General features: G+C 43.8%; 1 protein-coding gene and 1 pseudogene across 3 annotated transcripts in view; one reads left to right on the top strand and one right to left on the bottom strand.

The window, feature by feature from the left end:
- The window catches only part of LOC147452440 (branched-chain-amino-acid aminotransferase-like protein 2), a 198,262-nt gene that overhangs the window by 75,907 nt on the left and 97,571 nt on the right, over window positions 1-24,784 (bottom strand). For all 3 annotated transcript variants that reach the window (XM_086518141.1, XM_086518139.1, XM_086518142.1), the window contains 2 exons: window positions 10,483-10,620; window positions 9,908-9,966 (listed from right to left, as the gene is read on the bottom strand). In XM_086518141.1, coding sequence (XP_086374267.1) covers window positions 9,908-9,966; window positions 10,483-10,620 — 197 coding nt within the window. The remainder of the gene's footprint in view (window positions 1-9,907; window positions 9,967-10,482; window positions 10,621-24,784) is intronic.
- LOC147452443 (uncharacterized) lies at window positions 15,544-20,246 on the top strand (annotated as a pseudogene).

Raw genomic sequence — 24,784 nt, forward strand, 5'->3', positions numbered from 1 at the left:
TGTGTGGGTTCATGCTTTTGTGCTGAGGCAAGAGCCTCCTTGAGCAGGAACAGGGGTAGCTAACTGCTGCTCCAAAGCAGGCACTGGTGAGGGTCATAACCTCACCGTACAGGTGCAAAATCAGCGTTGTGTATGCGCTGTAAATTCACTGTTTTTCAGCCGTACGGACGCCAGGACCATTGGGAATCGTGCCCCACTGGCAGAGGACAGTTAGGGGACTGTTTGGGGCTGAAAACAGGGCAAAAACCAGTAAATACAGCGTGCTGAATTTACTGTTTTTGGACAGGAATCAGAGGGTATACGCCAGTGCAAGCGAGTTCCAGCAGGGGAATTGGTTTCGCGCAAGTTTTGGGGCTGTTATGCTGCCGAAATTTGGCCAAATCAAATGGTATCTAGGTGGATACACGTGAAGGATTCCCAGGACCTTACCTTGTAATTTACCCTCCTAAAGAATAAAGAAATACCGAAAGGGGCGCCAATTTTGGGGCCTACAGGTTGTCGGCGTCTGCTCGGAGCATTCTAGCTTCCGAGCCTTGTGTGAGTTGAAGTGTTAATTCCCATTACAGGTTCTCTTTGCAAAGTGCTCTGTGTGTGTGTATAAAGTAAAGAATTTCGGGTGAAAGCCAACGCCTACCGCCGCCCTACGGGCCGGTTTCAGTTTCAGAGGCATGGTCTCAGCATGGATAGATTGCCTCCCTTTCAGTATTCCCTGGATGCACCATCCCTGCCAGTCACACGGACGGAGATCACTAGACTCATTCGACAGGATCTTATACAGTTGGACACCATGAGGACATGGGTAGAGCCGATACAGGAGTTGGGCACGAAGATGGCTTTTTACAAAGAGTACCTTCTCCAACTTTCAAGGGATAAGTTTGTGACTCGTCCGAGCTACATGGACACTCATTTATCTCATGATCTGCGATGTGCTATTGGTCAGATTCGCACATCCTCACACCAGCCCGAGATTGAGACGGGTAGATTCAGAGGGATACCACCAGAGTCTAGGATATGTCAACTATGCGGTAGAGAGCCAGAGACAGAGCTACACTACATATGCCACTGCACTGTGTATTATGAGATACGAGAGCGCTTCCATTGCTTATTCAGGGAGGGTTTTGGACCCCTAGATAGAGTCATGAGGTATCAAGACCAGAGATGCCTTGGCTTATATCTACTTGAGCTACACCGACATAGAGACAGTCTGTTGGGGAGACATGGAGTACGACAGTCGCAGAGACAGATCACAGACTTCTTTGGATCGAGGGAGCCAAGAGACCAACCACTGGCACAAGGTTGTACCTGCATTCATACAAGAGGCACCCTCATTGACAGGGCGATTGAGCTCGGGAGATCGAGACGACCACGACGGAGACACAGGAGCACACTACATCGACGGAGACTCCAGCAGAAGATCAGAGGCATTCTAGCACGACACCCAGATTGTCATTGAGGGCCTATTCTACGTTTTCACATTTCACATTTCACACTTCATTGTCAGTTTTCATTTTTACTTTCAATACTTTTTGTACTTGTACTTCAGACATTGTATTAGATTCACCACTTTGTATCTGATGGTCTCATAGGTCATTTTGGCCTTTTGAAGACGTTAATATATCATTTCATTTCTCTCTCTCTCTTTCTTTTTATGGTGATGATGGTGATAGGTAGCACAGGCCTATGGCGACAACGTAATGGCCATATGTTCCACCGCATTCATGCAGATCTCCTCCCTTTCTTCAAACTTTCCCTTGGGCAGTCTTTACGGTTCGCCTTGGAAGTTGGTGATATCACTGGAGAGATACATCAGATTTCTTATGAATGCTTTTAGCTGTTTTGTACAGCCGAACACTTTTGTGTTCCTTCTCTTGTACTTCATCTTTTTGGTGGGTTTTCCTCTCTGAGGTTTCCCACAGATAGATAATCAAATTGATTCACTAAAAAAAAGTGTGTGTGTGAGAGAGAGAGAGTGTGAGTGTGTGTGACAGGAGGCCCTGCGCGACCTGCTCTGCCCCAACCTTCTTCCCAGCGCGACCACCTGCTCGGTGCTACTGAGGAGCGCCACTTTGCCCAGCACGCGTGTCTGTGGGAGTGCGGCAGGTTTTGCACGCCAGACTGTGGCCAGCGCTGTTCTGTGTATACAGTATCAACACTGTGCGTGTGTGTGTGTGTGTGTGTGTGTGTGTGTGTGTGTGTGTGTGTGTGTGTGTGTGTGTCTGTGTGAGCGACTGTGTGTGCACTGTGTAGAGTGATATCTGCTCATATTTCGAGAAATCAATTGCCTGCGCAACTCTACCTGTCTGAGTGAACTCTATTGTTGGTCTCTTCAGTCAGTTTCGACTCGCTGTGCAGGACTGTCAGGGCAAGTTGTATTGTTTTCAGTTGGCAGATGATCAGAGGTTTGGTACTGCATAAAGCTCGAAATTGTCTAGGCAGTGTTCAGATGATGTATTCGAGCTGTGGTTTTGGATGCTTCATTCCGTGAAGTCTGTGTAGAGCTTTGGTTCCTCAATTGTTTGCAAAGTTTTTTCGACAGTAGTTTGCAGAGTTTTTTCACCAGTTGGTTTTGTTTGGAGAGGTTTTTTTTATAATTTATGTTTGACTCACTGTGCGTCTTTAAGCGTCGGAAAGCAATGGAACCCACGTGGGAGGCAGCTTCTGAGATCAAAGCATGCTTGTATGAGGACTTTGAGGAGGCTCGACAGGCATGGAAAGGTCAGGCGCCTGCTCTTGAGGTGCGCATTCCGGTACAGGACCTCATGGACACAGTTGCGCAGTATGCTATGAATGCTGTTATCTTGTTTTTCCCGGGAAAAATGCCTAGTGCGCAAGATGTCGGGCAATGGGTAGATTTTCTCCTTAAGCGACAAGCTGTCCGTGGTGTCTACTTTGGGGCACGTGGATTTTATGAAGTTTTGCTCGCAGATATGGTAGCTAGAAATCTTTTGCTTGAGATGTATCCCCTGTTTTTTAATACGCAGATGACACATGTTCTCCTGTGGGCAATCACTAAAGACTACCAGAGTCTTATTCATCACAAATGCCCGGTGTGGGTGGAAATTGTTGATTTCCCCCGCACGTGGAGACATTTCCTGCTGTTGTTGGCTGCGCAGCTTGGAAAGGTTATTTGTCCCCCAAAATTGGATGCGAATACCAACCGGTTTTGCATCCTCTAGGACACTAACAAGATTACCCCTGATGGTATTATGGTTGACTCAGGAGATCCATGGGTGGGCAAGCGCCCCTTTAAACTTAAATGGGGAAAATTTGCGAATTCATGCTTTCGATGTGGCAAATTTGGTCATATGCAATCCGAATGTCCAGAGCCGGTCTTGCAACCTCCTCCCTCTGTTGTTCCTTCGTCCACCTCTATCCCTACTGGAAAACCCACAAGTGAAGTCAAGCAAAGTGGAGCCTCTACTGCTAAGGTGGCTTCGAATGTGGAAAAAGGAAAAGGCAAGGTACAACAACTCACTGATCCTGGGAATGGGACTGCTGCTAAAAGTAAAAATGTTGGACCTGCTGATGTCAATACATGGGTCGTGCCAAAAAAAGCATTGAAGATTCGCACACCAATTTCTTCTCATAATTACGTTCCTTCTGTTAATGCTAACAAGAATGCATCGTTTAAGCAACTTCCATGTAATGACAATCGCACGTTGATTGATGCATGGGACAAAGCGATGCACTCTTACAAAGATGTACTCCTTGGTGAGACTTCCACATCGCCTGTGAACACTGTGGACACGTTTCCTGCTTTGACTAAGAGGTTGGGACCTAGTACGGATGTAGTGGATGGAGACGTGTCTATGGGCACCTCCACTTGATTATTATGTTTGTTGCTTTTTGTACATATGTTTCCAATGCAAAGTCATATTAAATGCATCTCATACAATGTGCGTGGGTTATGCAACCTTGACAAATGGCGTCTGACCTTGCACTATGTACATACATGTAGGGCAAACATAGTTGTATTGCAAGAGCATAATTAGCACAAGTTTGCTGGTCAATGTTCCTATTTTACCGGATATTGGATTGCGTAAGCTGGCTTGCAAGATTTCTCGGGTTTATTGATACTGGTTCACCATGAGCTTCAGCCTGTTCTGCTATACAATGATCCGCATGGCCGGTGGATGGTTGTACAGTGTTTGTTGAATGGTCGAGTTCATGAATTTGGAGGTACCTATGCATACATAGTCTCTGGGCAAAGAGCTGCTTTATGGCGCCAAATCTCCTCTCACCCCTGGACCTCGAATGCATTTTTTTGGAGATTTCAATAATACCCCTGATCTGCTTGATAGCACCACAGGAAATTCCCATATGTTGCTTGCGGAGAAACACAAATGGGATCTTCTTGTTGCCTCTGCTCAAATGATTGATATATGGCGTTGTTTGCATCCTGATGTTTCTGGTTTTACCTTTCAGCATGCTGCTCATTCTTCTTATAGAGCAAGATTGGAGTGTTGGTTTTGCTTGATAGGCAACAGTATGAAGAATTTGTATGTGACATGAGGATAGATTATGCTCTGCAGCTATCGAATGCTGTCTTTGTATTTTGGACAGTCTCTTTGTGATTGGCCTCTTCACAGGAAACGTTCGTTGCATGTTAAAAATGCCTATCTTACTCATGAAGTTTTTCGTCACATGATTGCTGATATTATTCCCCCGCTGCTGGCTCAAATGCATATCGATTTGGACACTGCCTGGTATCGTTTTGTCATGAGAGTACAAAGTGTGATTTCTGACTATGGTATGCAGTATATGCAGTTTATTCGAGGGAATGTCGATGATGCGAAACGGGTTAGTCAACAATTACAGCAGTTAGCTGATTTTCGACCCCTAGCTGACTCTGAAATGATGGAGTTATGTGAAGCTAAAGTGTGTATTCAACAAAATGATAAGAGGAAAACTGCTAAATGGCAGATGCGTGCACGTCAACAGGCCTATATGGATAAAGGTTGTGCTTCGAAGAAATTTATTAAGCATCTGCATCATTCAAGGGTCTCACAGTCAATTAAGCGGGTTATGCTTCCCTCGGATGCTTGGACTTCTTCGAAGCGGGAACTTGCTGAGGTTATGGTTTCACATTATCATCAGGTGTTTGCTGCTCCATCTCAGCCTTCTTCGGCAGCTTGTCGAGTGCGTGAATTGTTGCTTTCTTATGTTGATCCGATCCTGTCTTCGCAAGAGGCACAATGCCTTGAGGATCCTTTCTCTGTTTCCGAATTGCATGGTGCCTTGCTTGCATTGGGCCGGTGGAGATCTCCGAGTTGGGACGGACTTACTGTGGAATTTTTCCTCTCCTTTTGGGATGCTCTTAATTAACCCCTGCTTTTCATGTTAAATGCGGCATGGGAGAAACAGGATCTACCAATTTCATGGAAAGAGGGCTTACTTAAATTGTTGCCCAAGCAAGCACTTTGTGAGAAGTTCTCTCATTGGCGGCCCATAACTTTGATGCCAGTGGTTTACAAGATTTTGGCTAAAATGTTGGTCCACCGCATCAAGGACTATTTGTTTACATGACTTCATCAAGCTCAATACGGTTTTATTCCTCGTCGTCAAATCATGGACAATTGGACAATGTTATGATTGGCATGGAGTATGCTAAGTATACGCAACAAGATGTGCTAGTCATGCAAGTTGATATTGAAAAGGCCTTTGACACTGTGCAATGGGACTTCATTGCTGCCAAAATGAGATGTCTAGGATTTGGTCCTAAGTTGGCCAATGTGGTTTATTTCTTGTATGATTGTAGTGCGTCTTCGGGGATCCTGGAAGGGGAATTGACAGAATCGTGGCCACTTGGTTGTTCGGTTAGGCAAGGTTGCCCCATTAGTGCTTTGCTGTATGCAATTGCCTCTCATCCTTTGTTGATGTATCTTGATTACTTGACCTTTGTGCAGCGTCTTCATGGTTTGCAGCTACCATCAGTTCATACCTTTATTGGGCAGGCTTATGCGGATGACTCGTTGTTTATGCCCCTCAATCAACAAAGCGATGTTCAAGTGATTATGGAAGCTTTGGAATTGTTTGCGACTTCGGCTGGTCTTAAAGTCAATTTTCGTAAATCAAACCTTTTGCCACTTTGTTCTTGTGTTTGGCATGCTCTGTGGTGGCCAGGAGAGATTGTTCTTCCGAATGTAATCACCAGGCATTTGGGTTATCCAATTGGATGGAATGTTACTCACACGCAAAAAGTGGATGGGTTATGAATCGCTTGAATGTTAAATTGCATTACTTGAAGCTTTCTACTTGGCCACTGCATGTTCGCCTGCGAATTGTTCAGAGTATCCTCATGGCATATGTTCAATTCTTTTTGCCATTGTTGCATTGGCCTCGCCATTGTCTTGATTCTCTCATGTCGGCCATTTTGTCTCATTTGTAGCGAACGCATACTCACAAAAAAAGTCTGCATCTGATGTCAATGGCAAGACTTTGTACATCAAAGCGCTTTGGTGGTCTGAATATTTTGGACTTGCGTAGGCATGTCCTTGCTAAAAAGGCTAAGCTTTTGCCTAAAGTTACACAACAATCTCAACCTTGGACTCTTATGTTTGCACACTTGAGTCAGCATGTGGTTACATCATCATTTGGTCACTGGCAATCATTCATTTGGGAGGTAGTATTTGGTAAGATGGATGGTCATATTCCTAGATGCCCACTTTCTTCCACCTTGCTCTCTGCATGGAAACAAGTTATGATTCATCTATCGTGGAATGCTCTGAGGGAAGGAAATTCACTTTGCGTGGAGAGCCTTCATTGGAGCCGGTCTTTTTCTTTTACTTTGGTCGACCGCTCGCCTCGCCAGGCGTATTTCCTCTCTTGCCGTGGCATTCGAGTGGTTGAGGATGTGGTGGATGCAGCTGGTTTCACTTTTGAGTTTCCATTTGCCACTCGCCACTTTGGATTGGGCATGCACTATCGCCAATTTTGGAGAGAACTACAGCAAATGTTGATAGGTCTTTTGCCCGTTTCACCTTTGGCTGATGGTAATCGCATGTCTGACTGAAAGCTTGGGGAAATGCCTTTTCAAGATATTTCTGCCGGCTGGGCATATGCTCTTCTTCTGCCTCATCCATGGCTTGCTGATCATTCCAACGCTATTTGGCACATGCATAAATCAGATATTTGGTGGCGAAGGCTTATATCTGCATTATGGGAAAGCCATTTGCCGTTGAAGGAGCGCTTGTTTATTTGGCGGTGTTTACTTGGTGTGCTCCCTGTGGGTACCTTTCTTAGGATGCGTCGTATCCGCCCTTCATCATGTGTCCGTTGCTTATCTGCCGAGGAGGATGTTTGTCAGCTCTTGTGGGATTGCTGTATTACTCGAGATTTCCTTCGTCGGGTATCTGCATGTATGCGGCTACTTTTTTCCCACGACGGTCTTCCATAAGCGGTTTTGGGTTTTTGGTATCTTCTCACTGGCGTTGCAGTGCTTTGCACTCTTCTTTATGTGGGTCAGGTTTTGGGCGTACTGGAGCTTGTGGCGACAGCGTAATGGCTATATGTTCCATCGCATTCATCCAGATCCCCTGCCTTTCTTCAAGCTTTCCCTTAGGCAGTCTTTGCGGTTCGCCTTGTAAGTTGGTGATATCACGGCAGAGATACATCTACTTTCTTATGAATTCTTTTAGCTATTTTGTACAGCCGGACACTTTTGTGTTCCTTTTCTTGTACATCTTTATGGTGGGTTTTCCTCTCTTTGAGGTTTCCAACAGATAGATAAATCAAATTGATTTACAAAAAAAAGTGTGTGTGTGTGTGTATGTGAAATCTGATCTCTGGTGGAGGAAGCTTCTCTCTGCCTTGTGGAAAAGCCATTTGCCTTTGAAGGAGCGATTGTTTCTTTGGTGGTGTTTGCTTGGAGTGCTTGTTGGCACTTTTCTTAGGGCGCGTCACATTCGCCCCTCCTCTTGCGTCCGTTGCTCCACTGCAGAAGAGGATATTTGCCACCTGTTGTGGGATTGCTGCATTACTAGAGATTTCCTTCGCCGTGTATCGGCCTGTATGCGGCTCCGCTTTCCTGGGGCTGTTTTTCACAAAAGGTTCTGGGCATTTAGCATTTTCTCACCGACACTACAGCATTTTGCGGTCTTCTTTATGTGGGTCAGATACTGGGCTTATTGGACCCTGTGGCGTCAGCGTAATGCTTCATCATACTCATGCAAACCAGTTCCCACTCTTCAAGCTTTCCCTTAGGCAATCGTTACGGTTTGCTTTGGAAGTTGGTGATATCACCGCAGAGATACATCGGCTTTCCTATGAATGTTTCTAGCTACTCTATACAGCTAAGTAGTTCTGTGTTCTTCCCCTTGTACATTACCCTTTCGGTGGGTTTTCCTCGCTTTGAGGATTCCCACTAGTAAATTAATCAAATCGATTTACTAAAAAAAAGTGTGCGTGTATCAAAAGTTAGCATCGGTATGCTTGGCCCTTGCATTTTTTGATTGTGGGTAATGTGTATGCCACTTTGGAGCAATCTCCACGGGTCCATGAGTATGCTACCAATTCTTATCCTTGGTGGCAATAACATTGGATACAAATCTGGCAGTCTGGGTTGCTCCTCAAAGAACATCAATGCTTCCTTGGTGACTTGCCACTAGGGTGTTTTGCACATTGCTAATGCCAGATGTGTAAGATGCAGCAGAACTATGAATCCTTGCCTCATTTTCTCGCACTACTCTCATTGTCGAAGTTTCAAATGGTAAATTACTTTTTCCTTGCCATATTGTTTTCCTAGACGCTGTTTAAGAAACAGTTTATAGTGCATGATTTGAATGATTTACTGCTTGCAGTGTGACTTCAGTAGACTCATTGTGATATATGTCAGATATCTTCAGTGTAAAGGACTAATATTGAACAACAGTCATAGCATGAAGGATGGAAATACTGAAGCACTTTCAGAGATCTTGTACGAAGATTGTAGGAATTCAGGGAAAAACATAAAATCATTTTGTTTATGTGAAATATTTCACAGCATGCCTTATAAAGTGGTTGGTTTGCTTTGATGGGGACTGCAACAGAGGTCATAGCATAGGGACAAGAGACTGTATTTGGACCTAAAGGAATAAACAGCATACCTTATACAATGAGCAGTTGTTAGGTTTTGATAAGAAGAGGTCGTAACTCGCGAGAAAAATCACTGTTTGGATCTGTGAGATTGTTTGTTAATTGTAAGTACTAAGGATTAATATTTCAGGGAGTGACGCCATATGTTATTTTGGAGCATCTGAGGTGCATCTTCCCTATTGGCAATCAAGGATCGATCTTGTGCATTAGGAGATATCTCTAGCTGCATGGTTAGAAGGAACTAGACAAGAAGTATACAGAGACAACACTAAACTTGCTTGCATGACTAACTGGTGTCCCTGTGTGACAGGAGTGCACTTGTATTCTTCAATAAGGGCGACTTGTTCAAGAGCACAAGAGCAGAGCAAAGAGCAGATCACCATTATTTGATTTTTTTAAGTCTTTGGAAAACATGACCCTTTCCTGGAAGCTCCTATTTACCATTCCTGCTTTCTTGTGATGCTTGGCACCCTGCCGATTTTTCGAACGTCATCAGATGTGTTCTGCATACTGACTCGTGTCTATAGTGTGACAGCTGTGCATAAGTTTTGTTCACAAGGAACAGTGGGACAATTTAAGGACATTCTACTCAAAGAGCACGAGAGCGCAAGAGCAAAAAGCACATCAGCATGAGAGGGTTTACATGTTTTACATTGGGAAATATGATAATTGCATTCCTGCTTTGAAAATGTTATTTTACTGTGTGGGACCCATTTATCCTACTCGAGCCCTTTCTTAGCTCTTAAGACCATTCCTCATAAGACAAAGACACTATCAGCTTATCAAACTTGAAATCCACGACCTAAATACTAGCAGTAAACAATATTAGAAGTACCTCAGCATAGAAGTCTGAAATGGCATTCCAAGAGACGTGCAAAGAGATCGCAGTACACTCTGCAGTAAACTAGATTTTCAGGTGTGTGGGTATTAAACAGAAAAATAGTACACATGTACGGACTATGTAAGAACTTCTGCCACCTTGCATGCATCACATTCAAACTTGAACAAATGACTTTATTGAGCCCAAACACCTCACAGGTGTGTGCCATGTATTGGACTCCGCAGATATACTTGCAGGAAAGGCAAGATCAACTATATTATGATGCAAACATGGGCAGAGAACACACGCACTCTATGCTTTTAAAAGCATGAAGAGAAAGAAGCAAGAGGGTGCATTGGAAACACCCTCAATATCACTGTGAATGAATCAAGAATAATGCCATACAAGCTGCAGTCAGTCCAAAATGAACTTCAACATACTTACTGTCCCCCAACCAAAATTAGGAGGAAGGAACAAGGCATAAAAGCAATTGATTATTCGAGACATAAAATTATTGATTATGTTTTTCCTTTGCAAAATGAATGTAACAATTTTGTTCATAATGTGCAAGCGAAGAGAAAAGAAATAACCTCTGGATTTCCTTGGAGATCATCTGCATCTATGATTGCAGGAGTATGTCCCTTACGTTTCAATTCATTATAAATAGAGACTAACTCTCCTAAGTCCAGTTCATCGCTGGATGCTGGTATGACACTGTTGAAGGAGGGCTACAAAACAACCATGGAAATCTTTTCAGATATTGATGCTATGAGAATTAAATAGTTCTCACTCAGAATTTGCTTCTACAATAATGAGGTGTAAAAATAATCTTTTAGTGAGGGCTTGTAAATGAAGTGACATTCCCTTACATCATGGTCATATTTTATCTCTTAAGAACTACATGAAGAAGTAATCTGAAGAACCTAGAGAGTATGAAAACCGTCAATGAGAACTGACATGGTGCATAACACTGATTTCTCATCTCCCCAAAAACCGGATACATGAAAGGAGGATCAATGAAGAGTCTCTCCCATGCTCCCCTACCCTCATCAGCAGATGACTGAATACTTGCACTCTACCCTAAAATTTCCAATTGTAGTGCTCCATATCTTCACCAAAATTATCTGTTGTTTATAATGTTGTCACGAGAAAACTGGCTTTGTGTGTCACATAGACATGCTAAACATACTTCCAAGGCCAAATCAGTGACTATAAAGCTTAGGTGATTTTGTACCACATATTTCTGAGCATGTTCGCAGGACACGCTGGTCTAACGAGTCCGTTAGATTAGGTTCTTATCAGTTCTAAGCCTCTTTGCATGAACGGTTTCTAATGATGCTTGGTGGGGGTTATTGAACTCTAATGGGCATTTGACAGCACTATCATGTAGAATAGGATACGACAAAGTTTGTTCCAGATTTGTGTGAAATAGGTGAGCCTTTTGTGAAATATTTGTTATTATATTCACTGAGACTGTGTGCACATTGCACATTTTCAATGGACTAAAGGGGATGCAAATCTCGAGGTAACCAAGAAACACTTAGCATGTGTATAAGAGATCCTCACTCAGACCTGGCGCCATAGATTCTCAGAGCTCTAGCTTGCGCTTTTTGAGCATTCTTCATCCTGGTGCCTTGGAGTATCATCGCCCCCTCTATGAAGCTCAAATCCATTGTATTCTGGTGAAGCAGAAGCTCTTTAGTGCATCCCCTGGAAGAGGGGCCACGGGCCGATTTTACCTCCTATGCCATTAGTTCAAGCTAATTTGGATTATGCATTTTCTCGTGCTATTAGTTTCAGCCCTTATGAGGCTGCAATTGGTCCTAGGCTTCAATCTTTATTTACTAGGTCTGTATCTAAATTGCCTAATGCTTCAGCTTAGAAAGGCCCAAAAGTCTTACTCTTAGGCATATTAGCAAGCATCGAAAAAATGTTTGTCTCGTTTAAAGAGAGTAACTGGGTGTACTTGAGAATCATGAACCAATGTCTCTAGCAAGTTGGTAAGAAGTCTCCTAACCATAGTCACACGAAACGGCGTTTCGGGGGGTCGAAACGGAAACGCCGCTTCTTGATCGTTTCGGACCGGAAGAAACGGCTAAAAATTGGCCAAAGGGTATTTTGGGAAAAAATCGGGCAGCAAGCATTTATGTGACAACGAACTTGGCTCTGCTCTGTTTTCGGCCGCGTGCACAGTTTTGCAGACTGCACCCGCCTACAGGTGAGCCCTCAAGCCCCTTTCCTACGCGTGGACGCGCACACGATGTGTGTGTGTGCGCGCGCGCGATCTACCTCAGCCTATCCAGTAGACTCGTCTGATCTGCATCAGCGCGCACGTGCATGTGTGTGTGTGTGTGGGGGGGGGGGGGGGGGGGGGGGACAGAGTATCTTGCAGGGATTTTGTACAGAGTAGTGCAGTGGTTTTCGCCTCCTTCTATGTGTGCGCGTGTGTGTGGGTGTGTAAAGCAGTGACTTTTTTTTTCGGGTGTAGTGAATCCTTCTGCCATTCGTTTGTTGCGCTATCCTGCCCTACGCAACTCCTACACTGTGCAATCCTTTTAAGCGCGCCAGTGGTCGAAGATGATTTTCACTTGCACGCAGCCCTTCTGTCATATTCTCGTGTGAGTGACAGTGGCTGTGTATGTGTATTTACTGTAGCAAGAGGTTCTTTTTGTCGGTGTGTTCAGAAGAGTCCTTGCTAAGAAAGCCTTTTTTTAAAAAAAAGTATATAAATATATTGAGTGGGTCTAAGTCCAGAGAGTGCTCTAGAAAGTGAAGTATTGATTAGATATGGCGGAAGAAGCTATATATAAGCGTAGGAAGCAGGTGGATCTTTCCACGATGGATGCTACAAATATCATCAAAGAGTCTTTGTCAGAGGATTTTGTTGATGCTCGGAATGCTTGGGAAGGTCAGCAGCCAGCTACCAAAGTGGTTATTCCGATTTAGCAGCTTATGGATCCGGTAGCAGAGTATGCGTTGAATGCGGTCATTTTGTTCTTCCCTGGCAAGATGCCCTCGGCACAGGATGTAGATCAATGGGTTGATTTCCTGTTGAAAAGACAAGCTGTTCGAGGAGTGTATTTTGGTGCCCGTGACTTTTATGAGGTGTTACTGGCAGACATGGAAGCTCGCTCGCAATTATTGGCAATGTCACCCTTGTTTTTCAATATGCAAATGACACATGTATTGCCTTGGGCGCTTACTAAAGACTATCACAGCTTGATTCGACATAGGTGCCCAGTTTGGGTGGAAATAGTTGAATTTCCACAGACTTGGAAGCATTTTTTGCCTCTCCTAGCTGCTCAGTTGGGCAAAGTGATATGCCCCCAAATTTGGATACTAATTCCAATAGTTTTTTTGTGTTGTGGGAGACGGATACGCCGACGCCGTCAGGGATAACGGTCGATTCTGGTGATCCGATAATAGGCAAAAGGCCGTCAAAACTCAAATGGGGCAAATTTGCAAGTGCATGTTTCAGTTGTGGAAAATTTGGCCATATGTAGTTTGAATGTCAGGACTCTTTGCTGAAACTACCGCCTTCCGCTGATCCGACATCTGGAACCATGTTGCCTCCCCCTCCTCTTCATTTGTGAGACCAAAGATGGGGGATGCTAATGGAAGCATGCACGCCAAACAAGGGAAAGATCAAAATAAAAGCATGCCTAATGTGGATCCTACTACAAAGACAAATACCAAGGGTAAAGCTAAAATGAAAGATTCTATGATGGCTGGCAAACTCCAAAAAAGCCAGTTAAGCCTCGTGTTTTGCCTGTTTCAAGAAATTATGTGCCTGCTTTGGATGCGAGAAGTGGTGGATCTTCCACATCTACATCACATGACCATAAGTCACTCGTTGAAGCGTGGGACAGAGTGGTACACTCATATAAGGATGCTTTTCTTAGACCAACATCTGGGTCGTTGCCTCTGCATCGGAATCCTCACCAAGGAACGCATATGGAGTCCGCTTCATTGACTGTTAGTATGGAAGCGGATGTGCCCATGGGCAATATCACTTGATGATAGTGCCTCATGCTTCTCTTGTAAATACTATACATATGCATTCTCCTCTTAGATGCTTTACATACAATGTGCGCGGTTTGTGCAACCATGACAAGTGGAAGTTAATTTGGCATTATGTACATACAAATAAAGCAGATATAGTGATGTTACAGGAGCATAATCGACATGATTTTGTAGGTCAATCTTTGTATTATGCGGGATTTTGGATTGCTTATGCTAGTACTGGTTCTTTCTCGGGTGTTTTGATGATGGTGCGTCATGAACTGCAGCCAGTTTTAGCACACAATGATCCGGCACGGTGTTGGATGGTAGTTCAATGTCTTGTCTAAGAAAATATCCTGGAATTTGCTGGTATTTATGCGTATACTACCTCAGCACAACGAAGTCATCTTTGGCAAGAGTTGGTCAAATACCTCTGGCGTTCGCATGCTTTTTGGGGAGGGGATTGTAATAATGCACCAACAAACACGGACAACACAACGGGTCATTGGCATATGTTCAGCTCTGAATGCTCTCCTTGGGATGCCATGGTCAGTAATACGGGTGTCCTAGATCCATGGGCCAACACGCACTCTTCAGAGCGGGGTTATACATTTACTCATAATGATCACTCTGGATATAGAGCACGTTTGGATCGTTGGTATGTACTGAGCACTCCGCAATATGATATGTTTGCCTGTGATATGAGGATTGATCGTTCTTTCACCTTATCTGATCATTTTCCTCTTTGGCTCTGGGTCTATTTTGAGGCAGTAGATATAGACTCCTCGCTCCTTCGTAAGCAATTGTTGCATATTAATAATGCGTATCTTTCACATACAACATTTAGAACTGTGATTGAAGCAGTAATTCCTCCACTTGTCTCTCAGATGTTTATTGATGTGGATGTGGCCCGGTATCGCTTTGTCATGCGTATCCAGGCAGTCATAAAGGATTATGGTTCGTGGTACATGTACCAGTTGAGAAATAAAGTGCAGGAAGATACGGAAATATGTCAAGCCTTGGGAATTCTTGCAAATACTAGAAGGCTTACTGCCTCAGAACAAGAGGAATTATGATGCGTAATGATAAGAGAAAACTTGAAAAATGGAAAATTAGATCTAGGCAATACGCTTTTATGGATAAAGGTTGTTCATCGAAACAATTTTTTAAGCATTTGCATCATTCAAGGACTTTTGCCTCTTTCAAAAGGGTTAAAGATGAAACTGGGCAATGGACGTCCAAGAAAGATCAATTGGCGGATTCAATGGTGGATCATTTTCAACGTGTTTTTGCCAAGCTTGAAGCCTCCTCGACTGATGTTTTGCAAGCTAGACGGTTGCAGTTGTCGTATGTACATCCTATATTGACAATGAATGAAGTAGAAACCCTTGAGGCGAGTTTTACTGAGGATGAATTGCACGACGGATTGTTGCATCTTGGTCGTTGGAAATCGCCTGGATGGGACGGGCTTACGATGGATTTTATTCTTCGCTTTTGGGAATCCCTCTCCTTTTCATGATAAACCATGCATGGACCGCGCAATCTTTGCCGCAATCGTGGAAAGGAGGAGTGGTGAAATTGTTGCCTAAGCAAGCATTGTGTGAATACTTTTCAATGAATACTTTTCACATTGGCGACCAATAATGCTTATGGCGGTCGTTTACAAGTTATTGTCGAAAATGATAGCTACTTGTGTTGCTGACCACTTGTTTTCCGACATACATCCGGCTCAGTATGGATTTATTCCTCATAGGCAAATTATGGATAATATTGCCATTGTTTTTATTGGAATTGAGTATGCAAAATATATTGGACAAGGTGTGCTTATCATACAGATTGATATAGAGAAAGCATTTGACACTGTTCACTGGGACTTTATTGCTCAGATCATGACGGCTTTCGGCTTCCAGCCCAGGATGCGTCAGGTAGTCTATTTTCTTTATGAAAACAGTCAATCTACCAGAATTCTTGACGGTGAGCTGACTCGGTTATGGGATTTTGGTCGATCGGTCAGGCAAGGATGCCCTTTGAGTGCTATGTTGTATGCTATTGCTACACATCCTCTACTGTTGTATTTGGACTCCTTAACAGCATCCGGTCGGCTACATGGCCAGCTCATGATCATTTTGTGGCACAAGCGTATGCAGATGACTCGATGTTCTAGCCTAGAAATCATCCTGAGGATGTTCGTTGTATAATGGAAGCTCTGCATATTTATGGGTTGGCTGCAGGTCTGCAAGTGAATTTCCGAAATCTAAATTGTTGTCGTTGTATCAAATGGATTGGCATGCTCTGTTATGGCCAGGTGAGATAGTGAAGCCTGGTCAAATTGTGAGACATCTTGGTTATCCATTGGCTTGGTCGGTTAACAATGCGAAATTGTTGCAATGGGTTGAGAATAAACTGAGATCTAAATTGCAGTATTGGAAATTGTCTACCTGGCCGCTCTATGTAAGGCTCAGAATAGTGCAATCTATTTTGGTGGCATACATGCAATTTTTCCTACCATTGTTGCATTGGCCACCCCGTCGTCTTCGGGATTTCATGTCTCGGATTCTGGAGCACTTTTGGTCCACTTCCTCTCGTAAAAAAGTCTTGTGATTGCTTGCGATGGATAAACTCTGTACTCCAAAACGTTGTGGTGGTCTGAATATCCTTCATTTGTGTTCTCATGTTACAGCAAGGAAGGCTACTTTGTTGTTGGTGTTGGTTGAGCAAAAACAGCCTTGGACGCAGATGCTTGCGTTTTTGTGCTCTCATGCGGTTTCTACGCCAACCTTCGTCCATTGGCAGCCGTCATATTGGGATGTGGTTTTTGGTAAAGTTGAAGCTACAATTCCGGGATGTCCCTTTGCTTCCATTCTAGTGTCAGATTGGCAGGTGGTCACGACAGAATGATTGTGGAATGGTAGAGATAAGGTCTGTGGAAATTCACTTCGGCTAGAGAGTTTGCATTGGAGTAGAGTTTTTGCTCGGACTCTTGTTCAACGCTCTCCTAGACAGGGCTACTTTCTCTCCCACAAAGATATTGACAGGATAGCAGAGGTGATAGACGCTGAAGGACGGGTGCTCTCGTTCAGACAGGCTACTCATACCTTTGGACTTGGGTTACACTACAAACGCATGTGGGACATTATTAAGGAGTTGGTCGATTCTGTATCTCCCATCCCGCTGCTAGTTGAAGACAATCGAATTTGTGATTGGCTCTATGTTGGTTCTTCGCTTGGTTCGATATCGGCAAAGAAAGTGTACTATCATTTGCAGTCGTCCTCCTGGGTCCAAAAACACTGTAACAAGGTATGGAATACGAATAAGAGTGTTACTTGGTGGTGGAGTAAAGTTATGAAAGTGTGGCATGCTAAGCCACCTCTCAAGGAGCGATTGTTTATGTGGAGATGTATTGTTGGGGTTCTCCCCACTGGCAATTTATTGCGCTCTAGGAGATTGGCCTCTTCGAGATGCGTTCGATGTGGTGCAGGTATTGAGAATATATCACATCTTATGTGGTCTTGTTCTCGTACGCGATAGTTGTGGATAGCATCTCTTTAGCTCTTTGCTCGCGTTTCCCTGGATCACAATTTGGTAAACTTTTTTGGATCTTTGGAGTGCTTTCGCCTTTGCTTCGGCCGTATGCATACTTTTTCGGCTGGGATAGATTCTGGGTACTATGGACAGTGTGGAAAGCACGGAATTCCCTCATGTTTCAGCAGATTCAAATGGCACATGTTTCTTTCTTCAAGATATCTCTTAGACAGTCTCTTCAAGTTGCCTATGAATTGGATGAGCTCCCTATTAGCCATTACCAGCTCTACTTTGATTGTTTCTAAGTTACAGCTTGTAATACTTTCCATGGGTTTTCCTCGCTTTGAGGTTTCCCACTTGTAATTCATTCTGACATTACAAAAAAAAAGTGTGTGTGTGTGTGTGTGTGTGTGTGTGTGTGTGTGTGTGTGTGTGTGTGAGAGAGAGAGAGAGAGAGAGAGAGAGATGCATGTGTGGGCTGAGCGTGGTTATCATGTGCCTACCTTGCAGGGGCTTCACAAACACCATGACAGACCCGTATTGGAGATATGTCACCAAATTGGCCAGCTACGAAGGAGGAGGGGGCTCAAAAAAATGGAGATGCAACTTTTGTAGGATTGAGAAGACAGGGAGTGTAACTCATGTGAAAGACCATCTTGGACATGTCCCTGGCAAGGATATAGCACCTTGTGCAAATCTCCCGGCTGATGTTAAAGCTCGCCTTGAAGTATGGAAAGCAAAACGCTTGGATTTGGTCAACATTGAAGAAGAGACTCAAACAAGTCAGAGTGCAGGAGAAGCAAGCTAGGTGAGGTCCAAAAGGAGTAGATTGGAGTCCACAACAGGAAGTGCAGGTGTGTCATTGACTTCTTGTGCAAAAAGGACTCCTTTGCCAAATGTTCGAGCAGAGAGAAAGGGGTCACCGTCTCTCCAAGCTGCAAGCATTAAAGCTGGCCTTCAAAACCAAGCTATGAGGCTAGCTACCCGTAAGGTGACACGTCTGTTCTATAAGGTGTGCTATTCCCTTCAATGTGGCCAAAACAAAGCAATGGAAGAAGACAATGAGGGCAGTGAGTTGCATAGGATGTGAGTGGGAGGGTCCTTCCTCCGAGACCTTACGCACACGGGAGCTTAACAAGGAGAAGATATGCGTGGACACACAGCTTGACTTCCTCAAGGAAACATGGAAGAAGTATGGATGCACTATACTTTGTGATGAATGGTCAGATGTGCGGAAGAGAAGTGTCTACAATGTCTTGATTTCTTCATGCAAGGGAACTATGTTTTGGAAGGCCATAGATGCTTCAGGTGCAGGTGTCACTATCACAGGTGCTTACATTTTTGCAGAAATTGTCATCAATGCAATTGAAAAAGAGAATGTTGTGCAAGTAGTGAATGACAATGGTAGTAATTGTGTGTCTATGGGATACTTGTTGGAGGCTGCATTTCCTACCATTGTGTGGACACCTTGTGCTTCTCATTCCTTGGACTTGCTCATTGAGGATATTGGCAAGATACCTTGGATACATGAGCTCTTTGCTATTGCTAAGAAGATGGTCATGTTTGTGACTAAGAGGCCTAAAGCACTCAGCATGTTTCAGGCCAACAGTGCTCTTGAGATTTTGAATCCCTCTTCCACCAGATTTTCTTATGTGTTCATTGTGCTTGAGCGTCTCTTTAGAGTGCGACCAAATCTCATACGCATGATTAGCTGTGATGAATAGCTTGCTAGGGATTAAATTAGAAAGCCAAGGTTCATGGAGTTTCGACGCAATGTTTTCAATGAAACTTGGTGGTTGGAGGTAGAGGCACTAGTAAAATCCCTCAATCCTATCTACACAGTTTTGCGCATCACCGAAATGGAGGGGAGCACATTAGGCCTACTCTATGAGTACATGGACAAAATTGGGGAAGCTCTCAACAGAAATGCATACTTGGCAGAGGAGAAGTAAGTTTATATTCTTTGTAACTACTTCAAATCTCATGTCATAAATGGCTGAATTTCTTTTGCCCCTTTCTTTATGTCATATGTCCATGTTGTTCAATGTTAACAGGGTTGGTGAGTTGTGGGAGGTGTGGGAATCATGATGGAATTGGTTTCATAAACCAATCCATGCTGTGACGCATTTGTTACATCGTTTATGGCGTAGTGAATGGGGAAGAAGAGCTAGACAATGGACTTCAAGAGTATGTGGCAAAGTACACATGTGGTGATGTAACAATGGCAAGCAAGATAGAAAATGATTTGTTGGGCTTTCGAAATGAAACCAGCCATTTTGGTCGAGCCACTGCAAAGCTTAGAGAGACACAGCTTCAACCAGTCTCATGGTGGGAGAAGTATGGGAATTGTGCACCTACTTTGTTTAATACTACTCCCACGTTACACTACATTTGGGCTAAAAACACTACACTCTAGGCTCTAGCCCTACGCTTTGCAAATTCTGAATTTCTGTGCAAAACCAAGTTTTAAACTCTTTCCTCTTTATTGTGATATGTTGTTTGCAGAAACGCCTTGCCATTAGAGTCCTCTCACAAGATTGTGTTGTTGGTCCTTGTGAGAGGAATTGGAGTACTTGGGCTCTCTTTCATACAAAGAAGAGAAATAAGCTCAAAACCTTACATCTTGAGAGATTGGTGTTTTGTGATTGCAACCTACAGCTGCTTGGAGAAGCTTTCTAATTCCCTTGAGCCTACACAAGTCAATGTCGATAAAATTGACATTGAGAAGGTGCGTGACATTCTAGATATCCCAAAGCACGAGCGCGATTTGTATGCCTTACTCTATGAAGAGGCTATTGCTCCAGTCATGTTTTTATTGCCGATTTTGTGAGGCGGTTAGAAGGACTTGCATCTCTGGATGAGTCCGTTAGATTAGGTTTGTCACCAATTTGGCCCATATCCATGGACAAGGCTGAATATCTGCAAGTATTGAATGCATTTGCTATGCTAGTTGAAATTTTGCACAAACCACTGGAAAAGCATAGGAGCAGCCTGCAGGCGATTCTACTACTTGTGAAATTCCAGGTGCTTGATCTGTGCAGGGTGTTACAGGCTTGGACAATCCGAGCCAAAAATCAATAGTAACACTTGAATAGAAACTTCAAAATCAATGAACTTTAAGAGAGAGAGAGAGAGAGAGAGAGAGAGAAATGAAATGATATATTAATGTCTACAAAGGCCAAAATGACCTATGAGACCAAACTGATTACAATGGTGAGTCTAGTACCAACTCTGGGTACAAACAAAGAAAACTACAAACTAGAAACTGAGATAGGAGTGCTACCGACTCCTATGGGTGGCTGGTAAGCTGAGCAATGGTATAATGCCAAAAAGGTACAAAGTGGGGATAAGTGTCACCATGATACAATATGACAGTAGCATGAAGCCTATCCTGATCGACACTCTGGGTGTCGTGCTAGAATCCTGTGGATCCTCTACCGCAAGAGAGAGAGAGAGAGAGAGAGAGAGAGAGAGAGAGAGAGAGAGAGAGAGAGAGAGATGGCTCTACCTAGTTCCGTGTCCAAAGAGATTGGGCCCAAAGTCTGGAGCCCCTTTCGGTATTTCTTTTTATATTAATCTTGGCTAAGTACAATGTTCAAGGGTCCTCTCTCTCGGCTTAGTGCTCCCAAGCTAATCTGAGAGAGAGAGGCCCTAGCAATTCCTTATAAAGGCTCTCAGAGCCTTCCAAAAGCAATCACATGAAAAGCTACAGGTTCCAAAAGCATCGAGTGTTTCACACTAGCGCTAAAAGTGGCCAGCGTAAAATCCGCCGCACAAATCGCGGGCATCCATACAACCTCCCGCGTCAACAGTCAGCGCACTTTGCGGGTTTTTGTACCATGTCAACAGCCAGCACCAAAATTGGTCTTCACTTTATTTTTGAATCCTTGTGTCCCTTGGGCTCCATCAAACGGGACCCCACAAGTTTTAATAACTTAAAACTATTCATTTGGTCAGTTTCCATTAATACTTGTCCGGGTGGATATGCCACGTCATCATTTTGTGACATACCCCCCTCTTGAAAGAGTTGTAATCACCCTCAATTACGCCTGCAAAATCAAACATACACCAGAAACCAATTCAGTAGACACTGACTCTAAGCATCAATGCACTAGACAACACATATCCAGCACTTGCACAAAGACGACAGCCACTGAACATTCAAATCACATTCATATTACTACTTCCATCGAGATATTGGATTATGATCAATCGGCAACGTATTTAGTAGTCGCATCTAGATTTATTCCAGATCTCCACATATGTCTCGATTGACTAATTCTTATTGCTCTCATGTCCATGTCATCTCTCTCAAACACAAGACCGAAATGCTACAGTCTTTTCGTCTTTCAAACATGCATTCAAACACTACTCATATAAGAGAGCACATGTAAATCAAATTCATTTCGGGAATTTCCAATTTGAAGTACTTCTTTCATGAAGTCATACCACAGAATACTATCAACCCATCAGTGTCCCTGAAATCCAAAGGAAAATCACCGACTTTATTCCATCTGGGTAACCTGTGACACAGGAGCAGAGTAACTTCCCTCTTGTGCAGTCCCGTCTGCACTAGATTCAACCCTGCTGATCTCCGGGATCTCTCGGAGTAGTCGAAGCCAGACCGAAATCTTCATGGTAAAGTTCCAAATTTGAGGAGTATCATCTAGGTCCTCCATCCACTTCGCATCCAATGCCAGATAGTTCTTAGAACCGCCGTTCAAATTACCTTTCTCCTTTCTTTCCATGTGAGACACTATCTATTATGGAACAAGAATCTCCTCGGTCTCTTTCATTTCAAGTTGCTCCTGAGGCTCCCTGTCCATTGGCATCTCACCTGGATCTGGGGAATTCTCTGATCTACCAATTGATTCCTTTTTTCATTTCTTTCCTTGTGCCCTGGGACCTGTGGGTAGCTAGCCTACCATGTCCATTAGCATGTCAGTCTCAATCATCAGAACCCTGAGACGCACTATCATATGATCCCCTTTCTTCTCCAGAATCCTCTGATGAACCTGCATCTGGTTCCCTTACTCCGTCGGAACCCTTGGATGTGCTACCATCTGATTCTCCAAAATCCTATGATGAGCTGTCATCTGGTTCCCCTGATTCATTCTCTTCACTGGTAGACTCTTGCCCCGTTGAAGTGGATACTATCCTATCCGTAGGGTAAGTCAATGAGCCGGCATGCATTCCAAATCGTTGCTTAGCATGTCCCATAAGTCTCTAAATAGAGTCAGACTTCTGGTTTAAACAATAATCTCGAATCTCTTTTGGTAATCCATAGCAAGACCACTCAATCTGGTTTCTCAAAGTAAGCTTCCGAAACGAAGCTTACTTCCGAAACGAAGATATTGGCAAACAAGTATTCCAAAACCTCTAACAGTAGCCACCTCCTTCCTTGAACTCCTTGGTCTTCTTGCTCATCTGGTCACTGCCAAAAGAGGACGACCTCTCCTGCTTTGAACTGCTAGATTGCCTGCCAAGCCTTCTAGGCTTTTTCAAAAATCTGCTTTTTCTCCGCTTCTTCCCCCTTTTCTCATCAATTCTGGAACTAGAGGACGACAAACTGTCGGAACTTTCTGAAGACAAAGAAAAATCAGAGTCATCCTCAAAACGAGCACGCTTCTTGGATCTGCTTGCCACCTCGAAACTCCACTTCCAGCCCACATAACCGGGGAAATCCACCAATTTCCTATTTTTTCGAGATTACTTCAAGCCTTTCATTATCTCGTTCATCTTCTGGTCAACAGCTCTGTCTAGGCCTTTCTGCGAGTATAGCTTCCGCATTTTTCTTCACTCGTCTGTCCTTACCTTTCCTCCCAACCTAAGAGAAGAATCAATGGCCTCAAGCCATCTCGAGCGAATCTCATCAATCGGGTAATTTTTCAGTGTTGCGCAAATCTCCGGTCTCTGGAGTACTTGATAAATCTTTTCACACACGTGTCAACTTGCAATTGACGTTGTACTTCTCTCTAGAAAACTCTCGCTGAAAATTTGCCCAAATCTTCATTCTTTTCTTTAGTTCCCGTGCAGGATTTCAACTTTTCTTTTCCTCCCCCCTAAGAGCTCTTATCTTCGTCGAATTCTCCACGAGAACCCATATGTAATCTAGGGTTCTTTATGGCGTATACCCTTAAAGACAGAGCGATGAAGACGGGAGCCTGCCCGATGCGCGATGGACGAAGGGTGGGAGTGGCTAATACGTCCGGGGTCGGGACACAAAGATTCTTTCACAAACACTTGTGTGTGTTGAAAAAGTGATCGGATCCTCGGTAGAAGAAGAATTTTTCTGAGCTCTAATACCACTGTTACAGGCTTGGACACTCCAAGCCAGAAATCAATGGCAACACACCAACAAAAACTTCATAATCAGTGAGCTTTGAGAGAGAGAGAGAGAGAGAGAGAGAGAGAGAGAGAGAGAGAGAGAAATGAAATGTAATATTAACGTCTTCAAAAGGCTAAAATGACCTATGAGACCAAAAGGTTACATGTGGTGAATCTAATACCAGGTCTGGGTACAAAAAGTACATAGAACTGAAAAGAAAATAGTGGGTAGGGGTGGGGTGAAAGCTGATACAAAGGGAAATACAAAGGGTGAGTTGATACAATGGATCTCTCTGACACTCGAGGCATCATATACATATACATTAGTATCCGGGACGGCTCCTATGTCGCGCCAGTATGTTATGGATCCTTTGTCGCAATCTACGTCGATGTTGAGAGGACCGCCCCAACTCTATCGCCCGATCAAGCAGTATGCCTCTGGTGCGAGAGAGAGAGAGAGAGAGAGAGAGAGAGAGAGAGAGAGAGAGAGAGAGAGAGAGAGAGAGAGAGAGAGAGAGAGAGACGGCTCGGCATAGTTCCGTGCCCAGAGAGATTGGCCCCAAAGTTTGGCACCCCTTTCGGTATTTCTTTTAATATTAATCTCGGCAAAATACAATGTCTGAGGGTTCTCTTTCGGCTCAGCACTCCCAAGCTACTCTAAGAGAGAGAGGCCCTAGCAATTCCTTATAAAGAGCCTTCCAAAAGCAATCACATGAAAAGCTACAAGTTCCAAAAGCATCTGGTCTTTCACACTACCGCTGAAAGTAGCCAGCTTAAAATCCACCGCAAATCACGGGCGTCCGTACAGCCTATCACGTCAGCAGTCAGTGCACTATGTGGGTGTCTGTACGGCCTGCCACATCAGCAATCAATGCCAAAATTCGTCTTCACTTTATTTTTGAATCCTTGTGTCCCCTAGGCCCCATTGGACGGGACCCCACAAGTTGGAACCACTTAAAACTATTTATTTTGTTAGTTGCCATTAATGCTTGTTCGGGTGGACATGCCATGTCATCATTCTACAACGTAGGGCACTCAGGA

The sequence above is a fragment of the Adiantum capillus-veneris genome, chromosome 8, assembly GCF_014529385.1.
Source record: "Adiantum capillus-veneris isolate H3 chromosome 8, ASM1452938v2, whole genome shotgun sequence".
Lineage (NCBI taxonomy): Eukaryota > Viridiplantae > Streptophyta > Polypodiopsida > Polypodiales > Pteridaceae > Adiantum > Adiantum capillus-veneris.